General features: G+C 38.2%; 1 protein-coding gene across 2 annotated transcripts; it reads right to left on the bottom strand.

Moving 5' to 3' along the window:
• rae1 (ribonucleic acid export 1) lies at nucleotides 1-15,707 on the bottom strand. Of its 2 annotated transcripts, XM_051712581.1 has the most exons (13): nucleotides 15,622-15,707; nucleotides 15,338-15,443; nucleotides 15,151-15,255; nucleotides 11,917-12,009; nucleotides 8,901-8,987; nucleotides 8,663-8,749; nucleotides 6,336-6,407; nucleotides 6,101-6,208; nucleotides 4,649-4,755; nucleotides 4,374-4,449; nucleotides 3,944-4,138; nucleotides 1,001-1,086; nucleotides 1-380 (listed from the first exon to the last, which is right to left on the bottom strand). In XM_051712581.1, coding segments are annotated over exons 2-13 (1,107 nt in total). In that variant the 5' UTR covers nucleotides 15,428-15,443; nucleotides 15,622-15,707; the 3' UTR covers nucleotides 1-379. The 2 variants fall into 2 exon arrangements, with proteins under 2 accessions (XP_051568541.1, XP_051568540.1); XM_051712580.1 differs by lacking the exon at nucleotides 1-380 and having other exon boundaries at nucleotides 997-1,086.
• Between the last annotated feature and the right edge of the window lie 815 nt (nucleotides 15,708-16,522).

Below are 16,522 nucleotides of genomic sequence, written 5' to 3' on the forward strand. Positions count from 1 at the left end.
TGCAGTGAAAGCTTTGGATACATTTATTATAATTGTTTTCACAAGCAATCTGATTCTAGACCAAGCAGAGAAAGCAAAATCGAGGTGAAAATGCATTTTGTTTGGAAGGTGGTATAAAAAAAACAGCTGCAAGTAATAACTTCAAGAAGAAAGAAAAAGGTACATTAAATTACAACAAGAACACCAAAGCATAGTTTCCTTAGTCATCTGAAAAGCCACTGCTCACGTCACCATTGCTTATTAGCAGTTGGCCCCTTCTGATTGGTCCATAAAATATATTCATTGCCACGCCATTGGTCCAGGTGTTAGCCAAATGGGGTCTCTCTTTCTTTTTTACCCACTAATGCAGGTCTTCCAAGATGTGATGAAGCTTGACGGTTCTAAAGACAGGAGGGTCAGGAGTCAGTCAATATGATTTATTTTATGTTTTCCCATGAGCAAAAGTATACACATAACAGATGCATGATGGTTAACATTAATGAAATCTTTATTCTCTAACATTTTTCCGTAGGCTTATTCCAATACTCCAAGTTTTTAAGGTGATTTTCCTGTATTGGAGATTTATCTAAGAGATCGAATTATGAAACTGAATGGAAACTTATCTAAATTTATTAACATAACAGCTACTAAAAGCACTTTAAACAGAAACATTCATTCCTAGCAAAGAGTGACTTATTGAAAGCTGACTATTCATAATATGGTGTTTTTTCACCAGTTCAAAAGTTAAAACATTTACTTTTTAACTGAATCTGAGTCACCTTATCCTAACCCTTTCTATATATCATTTTAGAAACGTAGTTTATTTGATCTTCCATAATATAATCCCTGCAAGCTATCTAAGAGCAAAAACAACCAGCCTCCCTGCATTATGAGATACCAAAAAAGGCCTCAGACAGAATCAAAATTGCACAAGGAGGAAAGTCAGGGCAAGGCAGGCAGCACACCTGCCCCTGCCCGATGTAAGACACCATCTTCACCGTAATGGATAGCCCGATCTCACCATTTCTTATTTCGTGGCTTCAGCTCCTCAGCCGCGTTCCTCAAGAAGATGTAATTCTTTTTCTGGGAATTGTAGTACTCGTGTCCCTGTTACCAAAGAAGAAAAGATAAAAGTGAGCACTAACCAGACTGTCAATGTGTTCACTAGGAAGATACAAATACAATTCCACTAGAGATTAACTTCATGAACTTCAGCCAAATATTTTTACTACCAAAGATTAAACGTTTTAATCCTCTAAAGCTGGCGTTACACTAGCAGACTCTAAACAACTGGATTTTGGCTGAGGGTGTCAGACATACAGACTGTTTTGCTGAGATCTCGGTCTCTTCAGTCGGAGGTATGACACACTTGCCGATACTAAATGGTGGGGTGGTGACAGACATACCAACTCACCGAAATACACTCTCTCTCTCTCTCTCTCTCTCTCTCTCTCTCTCTCTCTCTCTCTTAATTCCTGTCACATGGAGCTTGCCGAAATAACATGAGTACCACGTGAGCATAAACAGAGTGATTTAGGGCATTTTCAGACCTGTGCCTTGTTTGATTTCTTCCGAAACAGGGGATAAAATAGTTACAATGTTGCATTTTCTTCATGGTTCAGTGTGCTTTCAAAAGGTTATATTTTAAATTTAAATTTTTTAATTTTTTTTTTTTTTTTTTAAAGTTACTGAGATTGGGGGGCTTGGGTAGCTCAGCGAGTATTGATGCTGACTACCATCCCTGGAGCCGTGAGTTCGAATCCAGGGTGTGCTGAGTGACTCCAGCCAGGTCTCCTAAGCAACCAAATTGGCCCAGTTGCTAGGGAGGGTAGAGTCACATGGGGTAACCTCCTCGTGGTCGTGATTAGTGGTTCTCGCTCTCAATGGGGCGTGTGGTGAGTTGTGTGTGGATCGTGGAGAGTAGTGTGAGTCTCCACATGCTGTGAGTCTCCGCGGTGTCATGCACAATGAGTCACGTGATAAGATGCACGGATTGACGGTCTCAGAAGCGGAGGCAACTGAGACTTGTCCTCCGCCACCCGGATTGAGGTGAGTAACCGCGCCACCACGAGGACCTACTAAGAAGTGGAAATTGGGCATTCCAAATTGGGAGAAAAGGGGATAAAAATAATTTAAAAAAAAAAAAGTTACTGAGACTACTCATGTGAATGATTTTATACATATGTTTGAACATTAGAATTGATTTCTTTAGGAGCAAAACTTTTTAATGAGGAAAAAAAAATGACTGATTGCACCTTTAACCATGATATTTGTAGTAAACCACAGTAACCACAAACTTAACCATAGTTACTACAGACATGGTTACTTCAACTCTACTGCAGAGCGATGACATCTCAGATTATTACCTCATCTCTTGTATGCTGCGCTTAGCAAGTCATTCAATGTACACCACACTGTCGTTCAGGTAGAACTTTACTTTCGACCACTAAAGATAGCTTCACTAATAATCTTCCAGACTTGTCTCAAATACTCAGTATGCCAAAAAGTTCAGAAGAACTTCATTTAGTCACAGAAAATATGGATACATTTTCTCTAGCACTCTAGATAGTGTCGCCCCCTTCAATTTAAAGTTTAAGAGAAAAGCCCCACACCGTGGTACACTGATCACACTCATGATCTCAAGAGAGCAGCACGGAAAATGGAGCGCAATTGAAAGAATACAAAATAAGAGGTATTTTGTGGTGCATGGAAGGATGGTATCTCTAGCTACACATAGGCAATAAAATCTGTCAGGTCAGCATATGAGCAAACTCATACTGTAGGTGTTTATTCAGTACAGTGGCTAAATTGACAAGAAACAAAGCTTCTACTGAACCAGATATTCGATCGCAGCACAGTAGTAATGACTTCATGAATTTCTTTACTGATAAAATTAAAACCATCAGAAACAAAATTACAATTATGCAACTGTCTGCCACAGCACCTCAGAAGAGTGTCTCATATTATTCCCTATGAGCAAATTCAGTCCTTTGCGGTCATAGGTCAGGAAGAGCTAACAAAACTTAAAGCATCAAAAGTAACAACATGTACGTTAGACCACATATCTACTAAGCTCTTAAAAGAGGTGTTTCCTGTAATCTTAGAACCTCTTCTTCCACCTCAGAAATATTGCTAAATTATGACACATGCACTCTGTTGCTGATGCTGAAAAACTAATTCATGCGTTCATGACCTCAAGACTAGATTATTGTAATGCATTACTGGGAGGATGTCCAGCAAGATCAATAAATTAACTTCAATTAGTTAAAAATGCTGCAGCCAGAGTGCTGACTAGAACTAAGAAATATGATCATATCAGTTCCATTTTATCATCATTGGATACCTGTTGATTTTCGTATTCATTTAAAATTCAGTTAATTACTAACAAAGCTTTGGATGGTCTAGCTCCACAGTGCTTAAGTGATCTTCTAACACACTATAATCCATCACTTTCACTAAGACCGCAAAATTCCGGCCTGATATTACAAACTAGAATATCAAAATCCACAAAAAGAGGTAGATCCTGGCTCGATCCTAGATTTGGCTCTTAAACTATGGAATAGTCTCCCTAACACTGTTCGGGATGCAGACACACTCAGTTTAAGTCTAGACTAAAGACTCATCTATTTAGCCAGACATACATCTAATTTATCCTTCAACTCACAGTTATGCTGCTTTGATTAGGTCTGCCGAAACCGGAAACACTTCTCATATTTTATAACTCAGCTATAAAGTTATACGCTAATACAGTGGTTCCCAACCCTGTTTCCTGGAGGCCTACTAACTCTGCACATTTTGCATATCTCCCTTATCTGACAGACCCAGTTCAGGTCGTGGAGTCTCCACTAACGAGCTGATGAGTTGAACCAGGTGTGTTTGATTAGGGAGATATCCAAAATGTGTAGTGTCGCTATTTTATTCTATTAAACAAAATTCTCTAAGCTAAATGTATTCAAAATTGTACCTTAGACCAGTCATAACTGGAGGCATAGGCAAATATGTTCCCATTGTTATTGAAGCAACATGCTGTTATTGGTTGATCCAATTGTTCAGAGGTCTTCAGCTTAGTGCGAGCATCTTTATCCCAGAAACTAAAGCGCCCATCAGAGCCTACTGTCGCCAGAGTGCCATGGACAGGGTGGAAGGAGATAGCGTTTACCTAAAAGAGACAAGACAAATTCTGTGAAACAAACACAGAGAAGACTGTAAATTCTGCTTATTCGACTGTTAACTCTGGTTATTGGAGAACAGGTAGAGAATGCACAGAGTTCGTCTCCCCTTCTTTGACAATGAAACACTGGCCAAATTTAGACCAGACTAGATGTTATAGATGATATGCAATCAATTGCATTTAAAAAATATGAACATTTCTCCACAGTAACAAGAACACTCACAGCATAAATATCTTGGGGTGTGGCAGTGTTGGTTCCATTGGACCTGTGGCACTTAAAGGTGAAATTGTCCTTGGCTCTGGGTTAAAAAAAAATTGCATATTATATATATATATATATATATATATATATATATATATATATATATATATATATATACACACACCATGTTACTTCATTAGACATAATGACTTTAAAATTAGCAACAAAAAGAAACAACAACAAAAAAACAGCTGAACTAACTGTGGATCGGATAAAGTGATCGAAGAGAGACTCACGGGTTAGGTGGGTTTATGTAGTGAATGGCAACTCGTCCTTCAATGCTGCCCAGTGCAAAACCAGTAGGTTTACTCTGCTTGTCCTTAAAGATAGCCACACAGCGGTGCTGTTAAACAGAAGACACACAAGTTAAAACACACCAAGAGTGTTTGCAATAGTATCTGCAAATGAAAAAAACAACAACTGATTAACAAGAGGTGAAATGGACCATCTCTCACAAGTTCATGCAGGGCAAATACATAAGTCCCTTTCCGACATGTAGTTTGGGTACTCCCAAAGAGGGATTTTATGAAAGGAGACCTTTTAAGAGGATCTACAACAGGGTATGATATTAGCACTTGCCACCCGCAAAATGTGGGTGTTTCATGCGCAGTGGCGGGTAATGTTGCTAATGTATATGCCACTGTTGCAGATGACCTGTGAGACGTCTCTGAGTGACAAATGACAAGAAATGCTGTTAGACACAAAGACGTGCATTTGAGGAAACACACTTGATTATATTTTGAAGAACAGACGAAAGAAAAGCCATCGGTGCACGTGTCTTATTCGCTGTATGTTCAGAGGTTTATTGGTACTTTGGCACTCACGCACATACGACGATCTCTCACTATTTCTTCTCTGTCAGTCATCTGGGAACAATTTGCAAGAATAGTGTTGTCTATGAGAATGCTGCATATTGGGACTAAAAGTGAATTGTAATATGTGTCAGAGTAATTGAGTACAACCTCAGAAATGGTTCTTGAACAAGAAGTTTCTCTTCTGTGCATGTGTACTCTTTAGCCTCCATTAGAATGTTGCAAAATTATCACTATGATAATAATAATAGCCTGTTAATATATGTTATACTGTATTTTATTCTAAAACAACATTGTTAAAATAAACATTACACGGCTGTCTGGAATACTCTATTTTGATTGGTCACTGGTGCTATCCAGTGGTCAGATATTGCTCTGTAACAACTGCACATCTGGGGAATTTAGACGTATCTGATGCTCATCTGGGTTCTGTGAGCCGTCTCTCCTGCTTCTCGGATCACTGTGCAATCTCTACAAGTAAGCTAATAAAATAATTTCAACTCAAATCAATGTTTCATGTGCATTTATTTGTTTATTTGGCAAGCAGTCTTGTAATAGGTGGAATAACGAGAAGTCAGACAGTCCTATTTACAAAATAAACACCAACAGAACTCTGTTGATTCCAGGTTGATTCCAGCTGTTCTGCGATTTCTATCTTCTCAAATTACATAATTTCAACGCAAACCAATATTTTATGTCCATGTATTTATTTATTTGGTTAGTAGACTTGTAATAAGCAGGATAATGTACAGTCAGCCGGTTGTTATCGCAAAATAAATCTATAATATCTTCCCGTGACAAAAATGATGCAGTTTGGTAAATTCTTGAATTTATTTACTTCGAAGAGGGAGTGTTAAGAAATGAACCAACACCGACCTGATGCTTCAGTGGCGAATCTATGCGGCGAAACTCTGAGGGCTGATTTTCCAACTGGTAAACGATAAGGCCTCGTTCTGCAGTGGCCACTACAGCCATAGGATATACCTATAAAATTGAGAAAACATATTTCTATATTTTTTTAACCACTCTCCTCTACCTACACAATTGTCAATTACACTTTGCGAAAGAGAGGGGCAGTCAACCCTTCAATATAATCACACTCCTCCTTTACCACATCTGCACAGTAACACCTCTCTGGCATCTGCAGTGACATCATTGGGTTTGGGGAACGCGTATCCCAAAACTGTCAAAACAAGAAAATGAAAGGAAGACACACTGTGATAATCTAGACTCCATACATTATGTGGAAAGCAGCAGTGCAGGTACAGTCTTAAAAGCAGTAATTAACCCGAAAATAGAAAAAAAGAAAATCATTATTTACTCACCCTCATGTTGTTCCAAACCCAGATAATCCAAACAATGGCAATGGATAGTGACACACTTTAAAGCTAAAGGCATGATAAAAGTAGTGCATATGACTCATGTGTCATATTCCAAACAGTGAAAATCTGGAGCTCCCCTGCGCGTTACCTTGAGTGTATGAGAGCAGCTATGGCGGGTGTATGCTGTATGCCTTCAGAGACTTGGAATTTTTTTATTATTATTATTTATTTTAATATTCTATTTCATAATGATTGTAAATTTTAGCACTCAGTTTCTCAATGTGGAGTGCAAACCACATCTCCCAATGGGTTCAATAAAGTATATCTATTCCACTTACAGTACTGTTCAAATGTTTTTGTGAAAAAGTTGTGAAAAATGTTTTATAGTGAGGATTCTCTCAAAAATAATGGCATGAATAGTTTTAATTTATCAATTAATTTCATACAAACCTTCATATAAAACCTTAATATTTGGTGTGACCACCCTTAGCATTTAAAACAGCAACAATTCTCCTATGTACATTTGCGCACAGTTTTTCAACGTTGTTGGCAAATACATTGTTCCTGGCATCTTGGATAACTTGCCACAGTTCTAAGTATTTTAGGCTGTCTCCATTGAGTCAGTCTGGGTTTACATAAAGAGACAGAAGCAATGATGTTGAGATCCGGGCTCTGTGGGGGCCAAACCATCTGTTGCAGGACTCCTTGTTTTACTTCTATTCTATTCCATTTGCATAAGGAATGATTTAAATAAAATTTATATTTCCTAACAACAAACTAAAGCAGAAGATAAAAAAAAAGAACAATCTTAAAGGGATAGTTCTCAAAAATGAAAATTCTCTCATCATTTACTCACCCTCATGCTATCCCAGATGTGTATGACTTACTTTCTTCTGCAGAACACAGATGAAGATTTTTAGAAGAATATTTCAGCTCTGTAGGTCCATACAATGCAAGTGAATGGGTGCCAACATTTTGACGCTGCATAAAGCACATAAGGGCAGCATAAAAGTAATCCATATGACTCCAGTGGTTTAATCCATGTCTTCCGAAGTATTATGATAGGTGTGGGTGAGAAACAGATCACTTTCATATTCTTCTTTTTTTTTTTTGGTGATTCACATTCTTTGTGCATATCGCCCCCTACTGGGAAGGGAGAACAATTTCTAGCAAAAAGTGACTTAAATATTGATCTGTTTCTCACCCACACCTATCATATCTCTTCTGAAGACATGGATTAAACCACTGGAGTCTTATGGATTACTTTTATGCTGCCCTTATGTGCTTTTTGGAGCTTCAAAGTTCTGGTCACCATTCACTTGCATTGTATGGACCTACAGAGCTGAAATATTCTTCTAAAAATCTTCATTTGTGTTCTGCAGAAGAAAGAAAGTCATATACATCTGGGATGGCATGAGAGTGAGTAAATGATGAGAGAATTTTCATTTTTGAGAACTATCCCTTTAAGACAAATGTTTTTGTGAAACATCCAATGTGCCTAAGAATTTTGCACAGTACTGTATATTGACCTGTTTCAGTGACGTCACTTTTTCCCTGCAGCCGCCATATTTGTGACCATCAGTGAGAGGAAACAATTGCAAGTTCCAGGAAAAGTTTATATAGGTCTAAAGACAGCACAAATATAGCCAAATTAGACCCTCAGGGACATTTAAATATATTTAATCCATGATTCATCTCGTACACTAGTGAGTCTGATATGTGACCAGTGAGTACACACCCTGTAAACATCTCTCACTCAGAAGTTACAAATGTTTTGTTGTTTTCATGTCTGATTTGGTCACAATATTACAAAACATCTGTGATGATCCTGTCTGTATGAATGTAAGAGCTGCTTTTAACTCCTGATGAAGGCTTTTGTCACATCACACAGTGCAGCACATTGAAGTTATATTGAAATTTTGGACACAAACATGGCAGCGTGGTCATACAGTAATGTCACATGAAACAGGTCAATAGAGATTCTTTTCTTTCCATCCCCACTTTTGCGTTCCACAGAAGTCAGTCATATGTGTTTGGAACAACAGGAGGGTGAGTAAATGACAATTTTTACTCACTATGAACTATTCCTATATGGGTAGTTAAGATGTTTCGGTACCTTCAGTGTTTTGTCCCAGCTGCCACTCATTATACAGCTGTAGTTTGGGGCTTTTATCCAGTGAATTGTCCTGATTGGGCCATCATGCTGGTAGAAGAAAAAGGTTGTGGGACCAGTTTATCATATTGAAACTCAATACAAATGGTACTAAAATCAGCATGTTTTGCATATGATCTAATACATTAATCGTCATGCTATACTGAATGGAAGCACATGAACTTAAAAATGATCAGCTTACCTGTGCTATCTGGATAGCCTGATTGCTGTTCAGATCCCACATCTTAGCAGTTTTATCACATGAGGCTGTAAAGACTTTACTTCCATCCTGTTTATACAAAACACCAACACCACACGCTAGGTAAGACAATGTATCACAATTTGAACAGGTAAATTACATGCAGATCTCTTTTTTATCATGAACATTACTAATGGAATATAAGCACCTATGTGCCTAAGACTTATCCAAGGAAATTAGAACTATTAAATGAGGCAGCTTCACTTCAAAGTGCCCTTCAGAGGGGGATTTATGCCATTTAGGACACAGGGTCTGATGTCCCATTTCAGAATTTATACAAATATGAGAGATTAAATATTATATATTTTTTTAATTAAGTAATGCCCTAGAGAAGCTACATAACAGATATTTACATATATCCCAAGTAGGGCTGCCCCCTAATAGTCGACCAAATGTTAGTCGATGAGAAGAGTCTTGGTCGACCAAGTTTTGATTGGTCGGTTGGTCGCAGAAAAAACTCCACAGGAAACCGACGAACACCGGTATTTCCGCTGGTTGGATGCTAGGTGGTACTATGGGGTAATTTTTGTTAAGCAGGGTTAGGGTTAAGCCTACACAATAAAGCAAGACACCTTGATTTCAAACTTTGAACTTTTATTTTTTATTTATTTTAACTAAAAATTCAAATGAAACTGGAAAAAACAAAGTGCAATTAAAATGTGTGTTTTACAACAGTAGTGAAGGGCAACATCTCTATGGCAATGAACCTACTTCATCTGTGCATTCTCTACTGGACGGGTATTTCGTTATCTGGGAAAATACATCATGTGTGTGAATACATTTCTTTTGTTCCCTCCTTCACATTATATATATATCTATCACAATATCCAATTACATCGGCAACCCCCGGGCTGAGGGATCGGTGAATATTCTTGCTTTGGTGATTTTGCATTGAAAACTAAATTATTTAAAAAATGAAAAACTTAAATCAAATACATTTCTAAATTCAAATTGCTCTCCAAACAAAACAAAATGCAATTAAAATAATGAAGTGATAAAAGAATAATATATATATAAGTAACCACCTTTCCATTTACCGTCAGGCAAGTATCCGTCTAAACACACAGGTGGAAAATTACTTACACAAATGAAGACATAAAAACAATTCTGAATGTAAAAATAACAATTATAATGATGATAATAATCACTGAAATATAAATCATGGTTGGAGGTGTTTTTGTATTATTTTATGTTTAATCACAGATGTATAGGCTGCAGAGTTGCGTTCACAATGAACTGTTCTGTGGAAATAAAGTGAACTGAACTCAAAGCACCTCCTGAGATGAGATGTCTGAGGTCATTTACAGCTCTCGTAGACGATACTGTTCTTGCAAAAAAAATAAAAATTCAGAAGACAGAAACAAAGAAAGAGTGAGAACCTTTTACATGCGTGTTCCACGAGACTGCACGCCTCTGTATCAGCGTGTCATACATGCACATAGATGGCTTTCTGTCATCTGTTCTTAATAATATAATAAAGTGTGTTTCTTCAAGAGCATGTTTGTGTGTCTACGGGTAAATTATTTGTAATATTAATTTGATAATAATAATAGCCTAATAATAATAATAATAACTGTATACATGTGAAAACGAGCCAAATATCGTCTTGACATCATCAAAGGCATCAGCTATTGATCACTCTGACCATCATCGATCCCCGAGATCATCGTCTGTCGGCACAATCCTAATGTGCATTTCTCTCTATAAATTAAGGAAATGTTCAGACAGTCTCCTTGCTGGTTTTTCGGACACATTCAGGATCATTACCGCTTTTGCCGGTGTCGCTGCGGCTCACTTCGTGCGTGCACTTGTAAAATGTGTATTTTAAAGGCTCATTATTACGGTTTAGTATTTCTCTGTAATGTAGAACAGTGTTAGCAATGTTACTGATAACATTCTCAGCACTGGAACTCAAACCATTTTCTGATGCCCCCCAAAATATATATATTTAAGTAATTAAATTAATATCTTAAACGTGCAACTAGTCAACTAATGGCTTAAATTAACACCTACAGGTCGACTAGGAAAATCTTTGGTCAGGGGCAGCCCTATTCCCAAGACAAAATAATAATGTATGCAAATCAACCTGTTTAAAATTTACTTCCCTTTGGTTCTTTATATAGTTTGTTGCCTTTTTGAGCATCAATGATCTTTTGCACTTTTTGCAATTTTTGTGTATGAGTCCCTAAATTGTCCTAAGTGTCAAAAGCTGGATGTCAACATCATATAGTTGGGAAGAAATCAAATGTGCAGGAAATGTTGAGAAATAAAAGAACGTGGGGTTCTCTTAAGAACAGTGGACCACTGCACTACTCAGGATAAAACAGAGACTCGTGCATTTGTCATCACAAAAGACAAAAACAAGGAAGCAAAACACCATATTAAGAATCAAGGGGATGTAGACCTTTGAACAGGATGTGTGTAAATTAAGTTATTATTTTGTCTTGTGGAATAAACTCATTGACCACTTTATAAAGAACACCTGTACATCTACTTATTCATGTGATTATCTAATCAGCCAATCATGTGGCAGCAGTGCAGTGCATAAAATCATACAGATACGGGTCAGGAGCTTCAGTTAATGTTCATGTCAACCATCAGAATGGGAAAAAATAGATGGGCTACAACAGTAGAAGACCATGTCGGATTCCACTTCTGTCAGCCAAGAACAGAAAGCTGAAGCTGTAAAAGTGTACAGGTATACCTAATAACATGGTCGATGAGTGTATATATACACCAGTGAAATGTATGGTATACCAGTAACAATACATCCCATTTTAAATCATTTGAAGCCATCTTGAGGACCCCTTGGAAGTTTGAGCCCCCTTAATTGAGAACCACTGGCGTTCATAACAGCTACAGAAACAATGGATTGCCTTTGGATCCTTTCATTCCAGGCCAAACAAAAAAAATCTCATTATTTTTGTTTTTACACTGCGTGTCTGAGATGATTACTTACATCACTCCAGCACACATCCAGCACTGGGCCTGTGTGCATCTGCTGGGCTTTTGGGACAGTTTGCCCATTATCTTGAACCTCCCAGCACCGCACCTGTGTTCAGACAGAAACAATACTTTACATGCAAATGTATCTGTTAAAGCGGGGGTCGGCAACCTATGGCACGCATATATTTTATTCATATGAAGTCCCTTGTACCTGCATGCCAATCTACCTCTTTATGTAATCCTCATTCACAAAGCGTGTTTTCTGTTCTAATGTGAAGCTAAACAATTAATTCAAAGCCATTAAGCCAGACTACATTACATGGAAGGCCAACTGACAAATAAAAATGCCTCAAAAACATTAAGAAAACAACGTCCTTATCAATAATCGATGTATCGACATTTTATGACATTCCTAGGCAGCGCTTTAATTGCAGTGAATCGCCAAGTAAACGTGCCTGCTTTTGGTCAGTGGCGATGCGAGGTTAAGTGGATGATAGGCTACATTTCTGTGGTTTATTTGTTGCTCACATAACACTTGATGTAAATAACAAGTCATCACTATCACTGCTTGAGATTTTCAACCCAGCATATTCCCTCTTAAACCACAATGGTTTGAAGTCAGCACAACCGTTCACAAGGAAAATAAAAATGACACTCAGTGTCAAAAAGGTTACCAAACAGCCTGGGTAGCTTAGTGGTAAAACATGCTGGCTACCACCCCTGGAGTTCACTAGTTTGCATCCCAGGGTGTGCTGAGTGACTCCAGCCAGGTCTCCTGAGCAACCAAATTGGCCCGGTTGCTAGGGAGGGTAGAGTCACATGAGGTAATCTCCTCATGGTCGCTATAATGTGGTTCGTTCTCGGTGGGGCGCGTGGTGAGTTGAGCGTGGTTGCCACAGTGGATGGTGTGAAGCCTCCAAACGTGCTATGTCTCTGCAGTAATGCGCTCAACAAGCCACGTGATAAGATGCGCGGGTTGATGGTCTCAGACGTGGAGGAAACCGAGATTCATCCTCCTCCACCCAGATTGAGGCGTGTTCCTACACGACCACGAGGACTTAAAAGCGCATTGGGAATTGGGCATTCCAAATTGGGAGAAAAAATTTTTTTTTTTAAATTACCGACCCCTGTGTTAAAGGAACAGTTCACCCAAAAATATAAATTAGGGCAGGGTATCGCCAGCCACCTCACGACACTATACATATTGCGACAGATACACACCACGATTCGATACATCACAATATCATGATTTGATTCTGATTCACAAGCTTTCAATTCAAATTAATTTGGGTATATTTCAGTTATAATGTCCATTTTGCTTATAGCGTGAAATAGGGGCGGGCGATACTGGTAGACACTTTTAACCGGTATACTTTTTGGATTATTGTCTTTTTCATGTTAATGCAAAATCACCACCGCGTGGCAAGAAATGTGCACCTCATTTTATTAATGTAACACGTCTGTGGTACACATTCTGTCGGATAAATGGAGGAGGAAGGCGGAGAGGCTTCAAGTGAGACAGAGAATTGATGAAACAGAATTTTCAGATACTGACAATGTTGTTTCAGCAGCTTCTCATCTGACACACAGCTGTGTTTCACGTGATTGTCATGCGAGGTATCACTGAAAGATGAAAGTGCACGCGAGACAAGCAGGCTTCCCACAGAGACAGGAGAACGCAGAACGGGATCACTCTCGCGCAGCTCAACCCAGTTTCTCTATCACGGCACAAAATTCTGAACTTGCGTGACCCATTCGAATTCTACTGTGTTGTGAGTTTAAACTTAAAGCACTATGGAGGAAGTAAAACATCTCAAACCGCGAGAGACTTGACATTCTGATCAACACTGACGAGGAAAACAGCAACAATGTGTCATGAGCCAACAATATTGTCATCTGTCATGCAGATTTTTTAAACTACACTTCATCACCCTTAATAAAATTCAGTTCAAATGATGTTAGACATTAGAAAACAAACTGGCTTTGCTTTCAGATGGCATGAGGGTGAGTAAATGATGAGAGAATTTACAGTTTTGGGTGTACTATCCCTTTAATACCAGCGGCAGTGTCTATGACAGAAGTGTTTGTTTGGTCGAATGGCTTCTTGACAGCATCCGTGCTGATTATTAATAAATGTTTCTTTTGTTGTTTTTGATCAACACCTGACTGCTGAGAACAGAAAGGATATTAAAAGATACATTCAATGACAAATAGATTGTGTGGATTTCATCTCTGGACTAACATTGCACGGAAAGAGTCAAAACTTTTACTCACAGCACGCAGTGAATAGATCACACTACTCAATGAGTGGTGAGTGAAATCTACAAAATTACCAGCCAGTGGCTAAACAGACATTTGTAGTCACATTTGGGATGAATTCATGCACATATGATTGTAGAGGGTTGCTGATAGAAAGAACGATCTTGATATTTTAAAAATCTACATCGGAATTGTTCAAATTAAGATCACAATTAAGCAGAAAACCAATATTTTTTGCCCGGCACTAGATCCAAACGTGTGAGTGTCAGTCACTCTCATGCCTCATAGAAGTGTCTCTGACTGCACTGAGGAACACCGCTTTCAGAGTTTGCACTTACATAGACGACCTGATTCTTTTTTTATTGAAATGCTGGACATACACTGATCAGCCACAACATTAAAACCACCTGCCTAATATTGTGTAGGTCCCCCTCGTGCCACCAAAATAGCGCCAACCCGCATCTCAGAATAGCATTCTGAGATGATATTCTTCTCAACACAATTGTACAGAGTGGTTATCTGAGTTACCGTAGACTTTGTCAGTTCGAACCTGTCTGGCCATTCTCTGTTGACCTCTCTCATCAACAAGATGTTTCCATCCACAGAACTGTCGCTCACTGAATGTTTTTTGTTTTTGGCACCATTCTGAGTAAATTCTAGAGACTGTTGTGTGTGAAAATCCCAAGAGATCAGCAGTTACAGAAATACTCAAACCAGCCTGTCTGGCACCAACAATCATCCATGTGATTAATCAGCCAATTGTGTGGCAGCAGTGCATATAATCATGCAGATACAGGTCAGGAGCTTCAGTTAATGTTCATATCAACCATCAGAATGGGGAAAAAATGTGATCTCAGTGATTTGGACCTTGGCATGATTGGGATGAGAGTAAGAGAGAGATTGTGTGTGTGTGTGTGTGTGTGTGTGTGTGAGAGAGAGAGAGAGAGAGAGAGAGAGAAAGAAGAGTAATTGTGATATCAACGCTTACGTCATTGGCCCAAGAGCCTCCGATGAGAAAGTTTCCAGGCATTGTAGGAGGACTGAACGCCAAACAGCTAATGCTGTCATCGGGTGGTGATGTTACTTCAACATCCTGTTGTGGAAGATGACATCTCTAATTGATTATCAGGCACAGAGTCTCATATGGAAGGACATAATATTAGTGTTCATAATACCTTCATTGGGTTATGACTATCTGTGGTGGTGCTGCCAAATACACCTGTTCCCCCGGGCCCAAAACCCGTATTCGTCCCGAATAAACTCATGTCCGTCAGTTAAGAGCTGAATAAACAACAATAAAATCACCACAAACACCAACAAATGGCCTTACGGTCTTTCTTTCACGTTAATTTATTTAATAGACATATTAAACTTATATTTTAAAATCGTTCAACAATAATTACGTAATGATTACAATAATCACATTATGTAACGGAATACTTTAATCAGATAAACTCACTATTGTCGTGCAGATATTTGATTTGCTCCCGCTGTAGCAAAAGCGGATCACGCTGAGGAAAAGCACTTCCGGCGCTCAGTTCATCCGGACGCGCTTTCATGACGTAAATTTCCGTTATCATGACAAATATTTTTATTTTTGTTAGCAACACAAATAATGACCCTTCACGCAAATAATACTATTTTCAAGGCATGCAAACTTTAAAAAATAATAATAATAAAAATAAATAAAAAGAATTGTGTCAAATTGCTGATGACAACCTTATTCTTCAAAGATAGGATTACTACAGTACGAAGCCCCTTAGAGGACACGCGGGATTTTTTTTCAATAAAGTATATGGTTTTAAATGTCATTTTAATAACACCATACTGCCATTATTTGTAAGGAATTGGGTTCGGGAGCATGCGTGAGAATTATTATTATTATTATTATTATTATTATTATATTTGAATACTGTATACATATTATTAGACTTATTGCAAAATGAGATCTTGAAGGGATAGTTCACCCAAAAAAGACAATTCTCTCATCATTTACTCACCCTCATACCATCCCAGATGTGTATGACTTTCTTTCTTCTGAAGAACACAAATTAAGATTTTTAGAAGAATATTTTAGCTCTGTAGGTCCATACAATGCAAGTGAATGGTGACCAAAACTTTGAGCTCACAAAAGCACATAAAGGAAACATAAAAGTACTCCAAAAACTTTAGTGGTTAAATCCATGTCTTTAGAAGCGATGTGATAGGTGTGGGTGAGAAACAGATCAATATTTAAGTCTTTGTTTACTATAAATTCTCCTCCCTGCCCAGGCGATATGCATAAGGAATGTGAATTGCTAAAAATAAATGAAAGTGTGAAAGTGAAAATGGAGATTTATAGTAAAAATTGACTTAAACAT

The sequence above is a fragment of the Myxocyprinus asiaticus genome, chromosome 12, assembly GCF_019703515.2.
Source record: "Myxocyprinus asiaticus isolate MX2 ecotype Aquarium Trade chromosome 12, UBuf_Myxa_2, whole genome shotgun sequence".
In the NCBI taxonomy this organism is placed as follows: Eukaryota; Metazoa; Chordata; class Actinopteri; order Cypriniformes; family Catostomidae; genus Myxocyprinus; species Myxocyprinus asiaticus.

Coding starts and splice junctions, on each gene's coding strand:
- rae1 (XM_051712580.1), bottom strand. CDS start 15,427: ATGAGTTTATTCGGGACGAATACGGGTTTTGGGCCCGGGGGAACAGGT. Junction 6,408..8,662: donor GCTGGGACAAAACACTGAAG/GTACCGAAACAT, acceptor TTGTTTTGACAG/TTTTGGGATACGCGTTCCCC. Junction 1,087..3,943: donor CCAGTTATGACTGGTCTAAG/GTACAATTTTGA, acceptor CTTTGGTAACAG/GGACACGAGTACTACAATTC.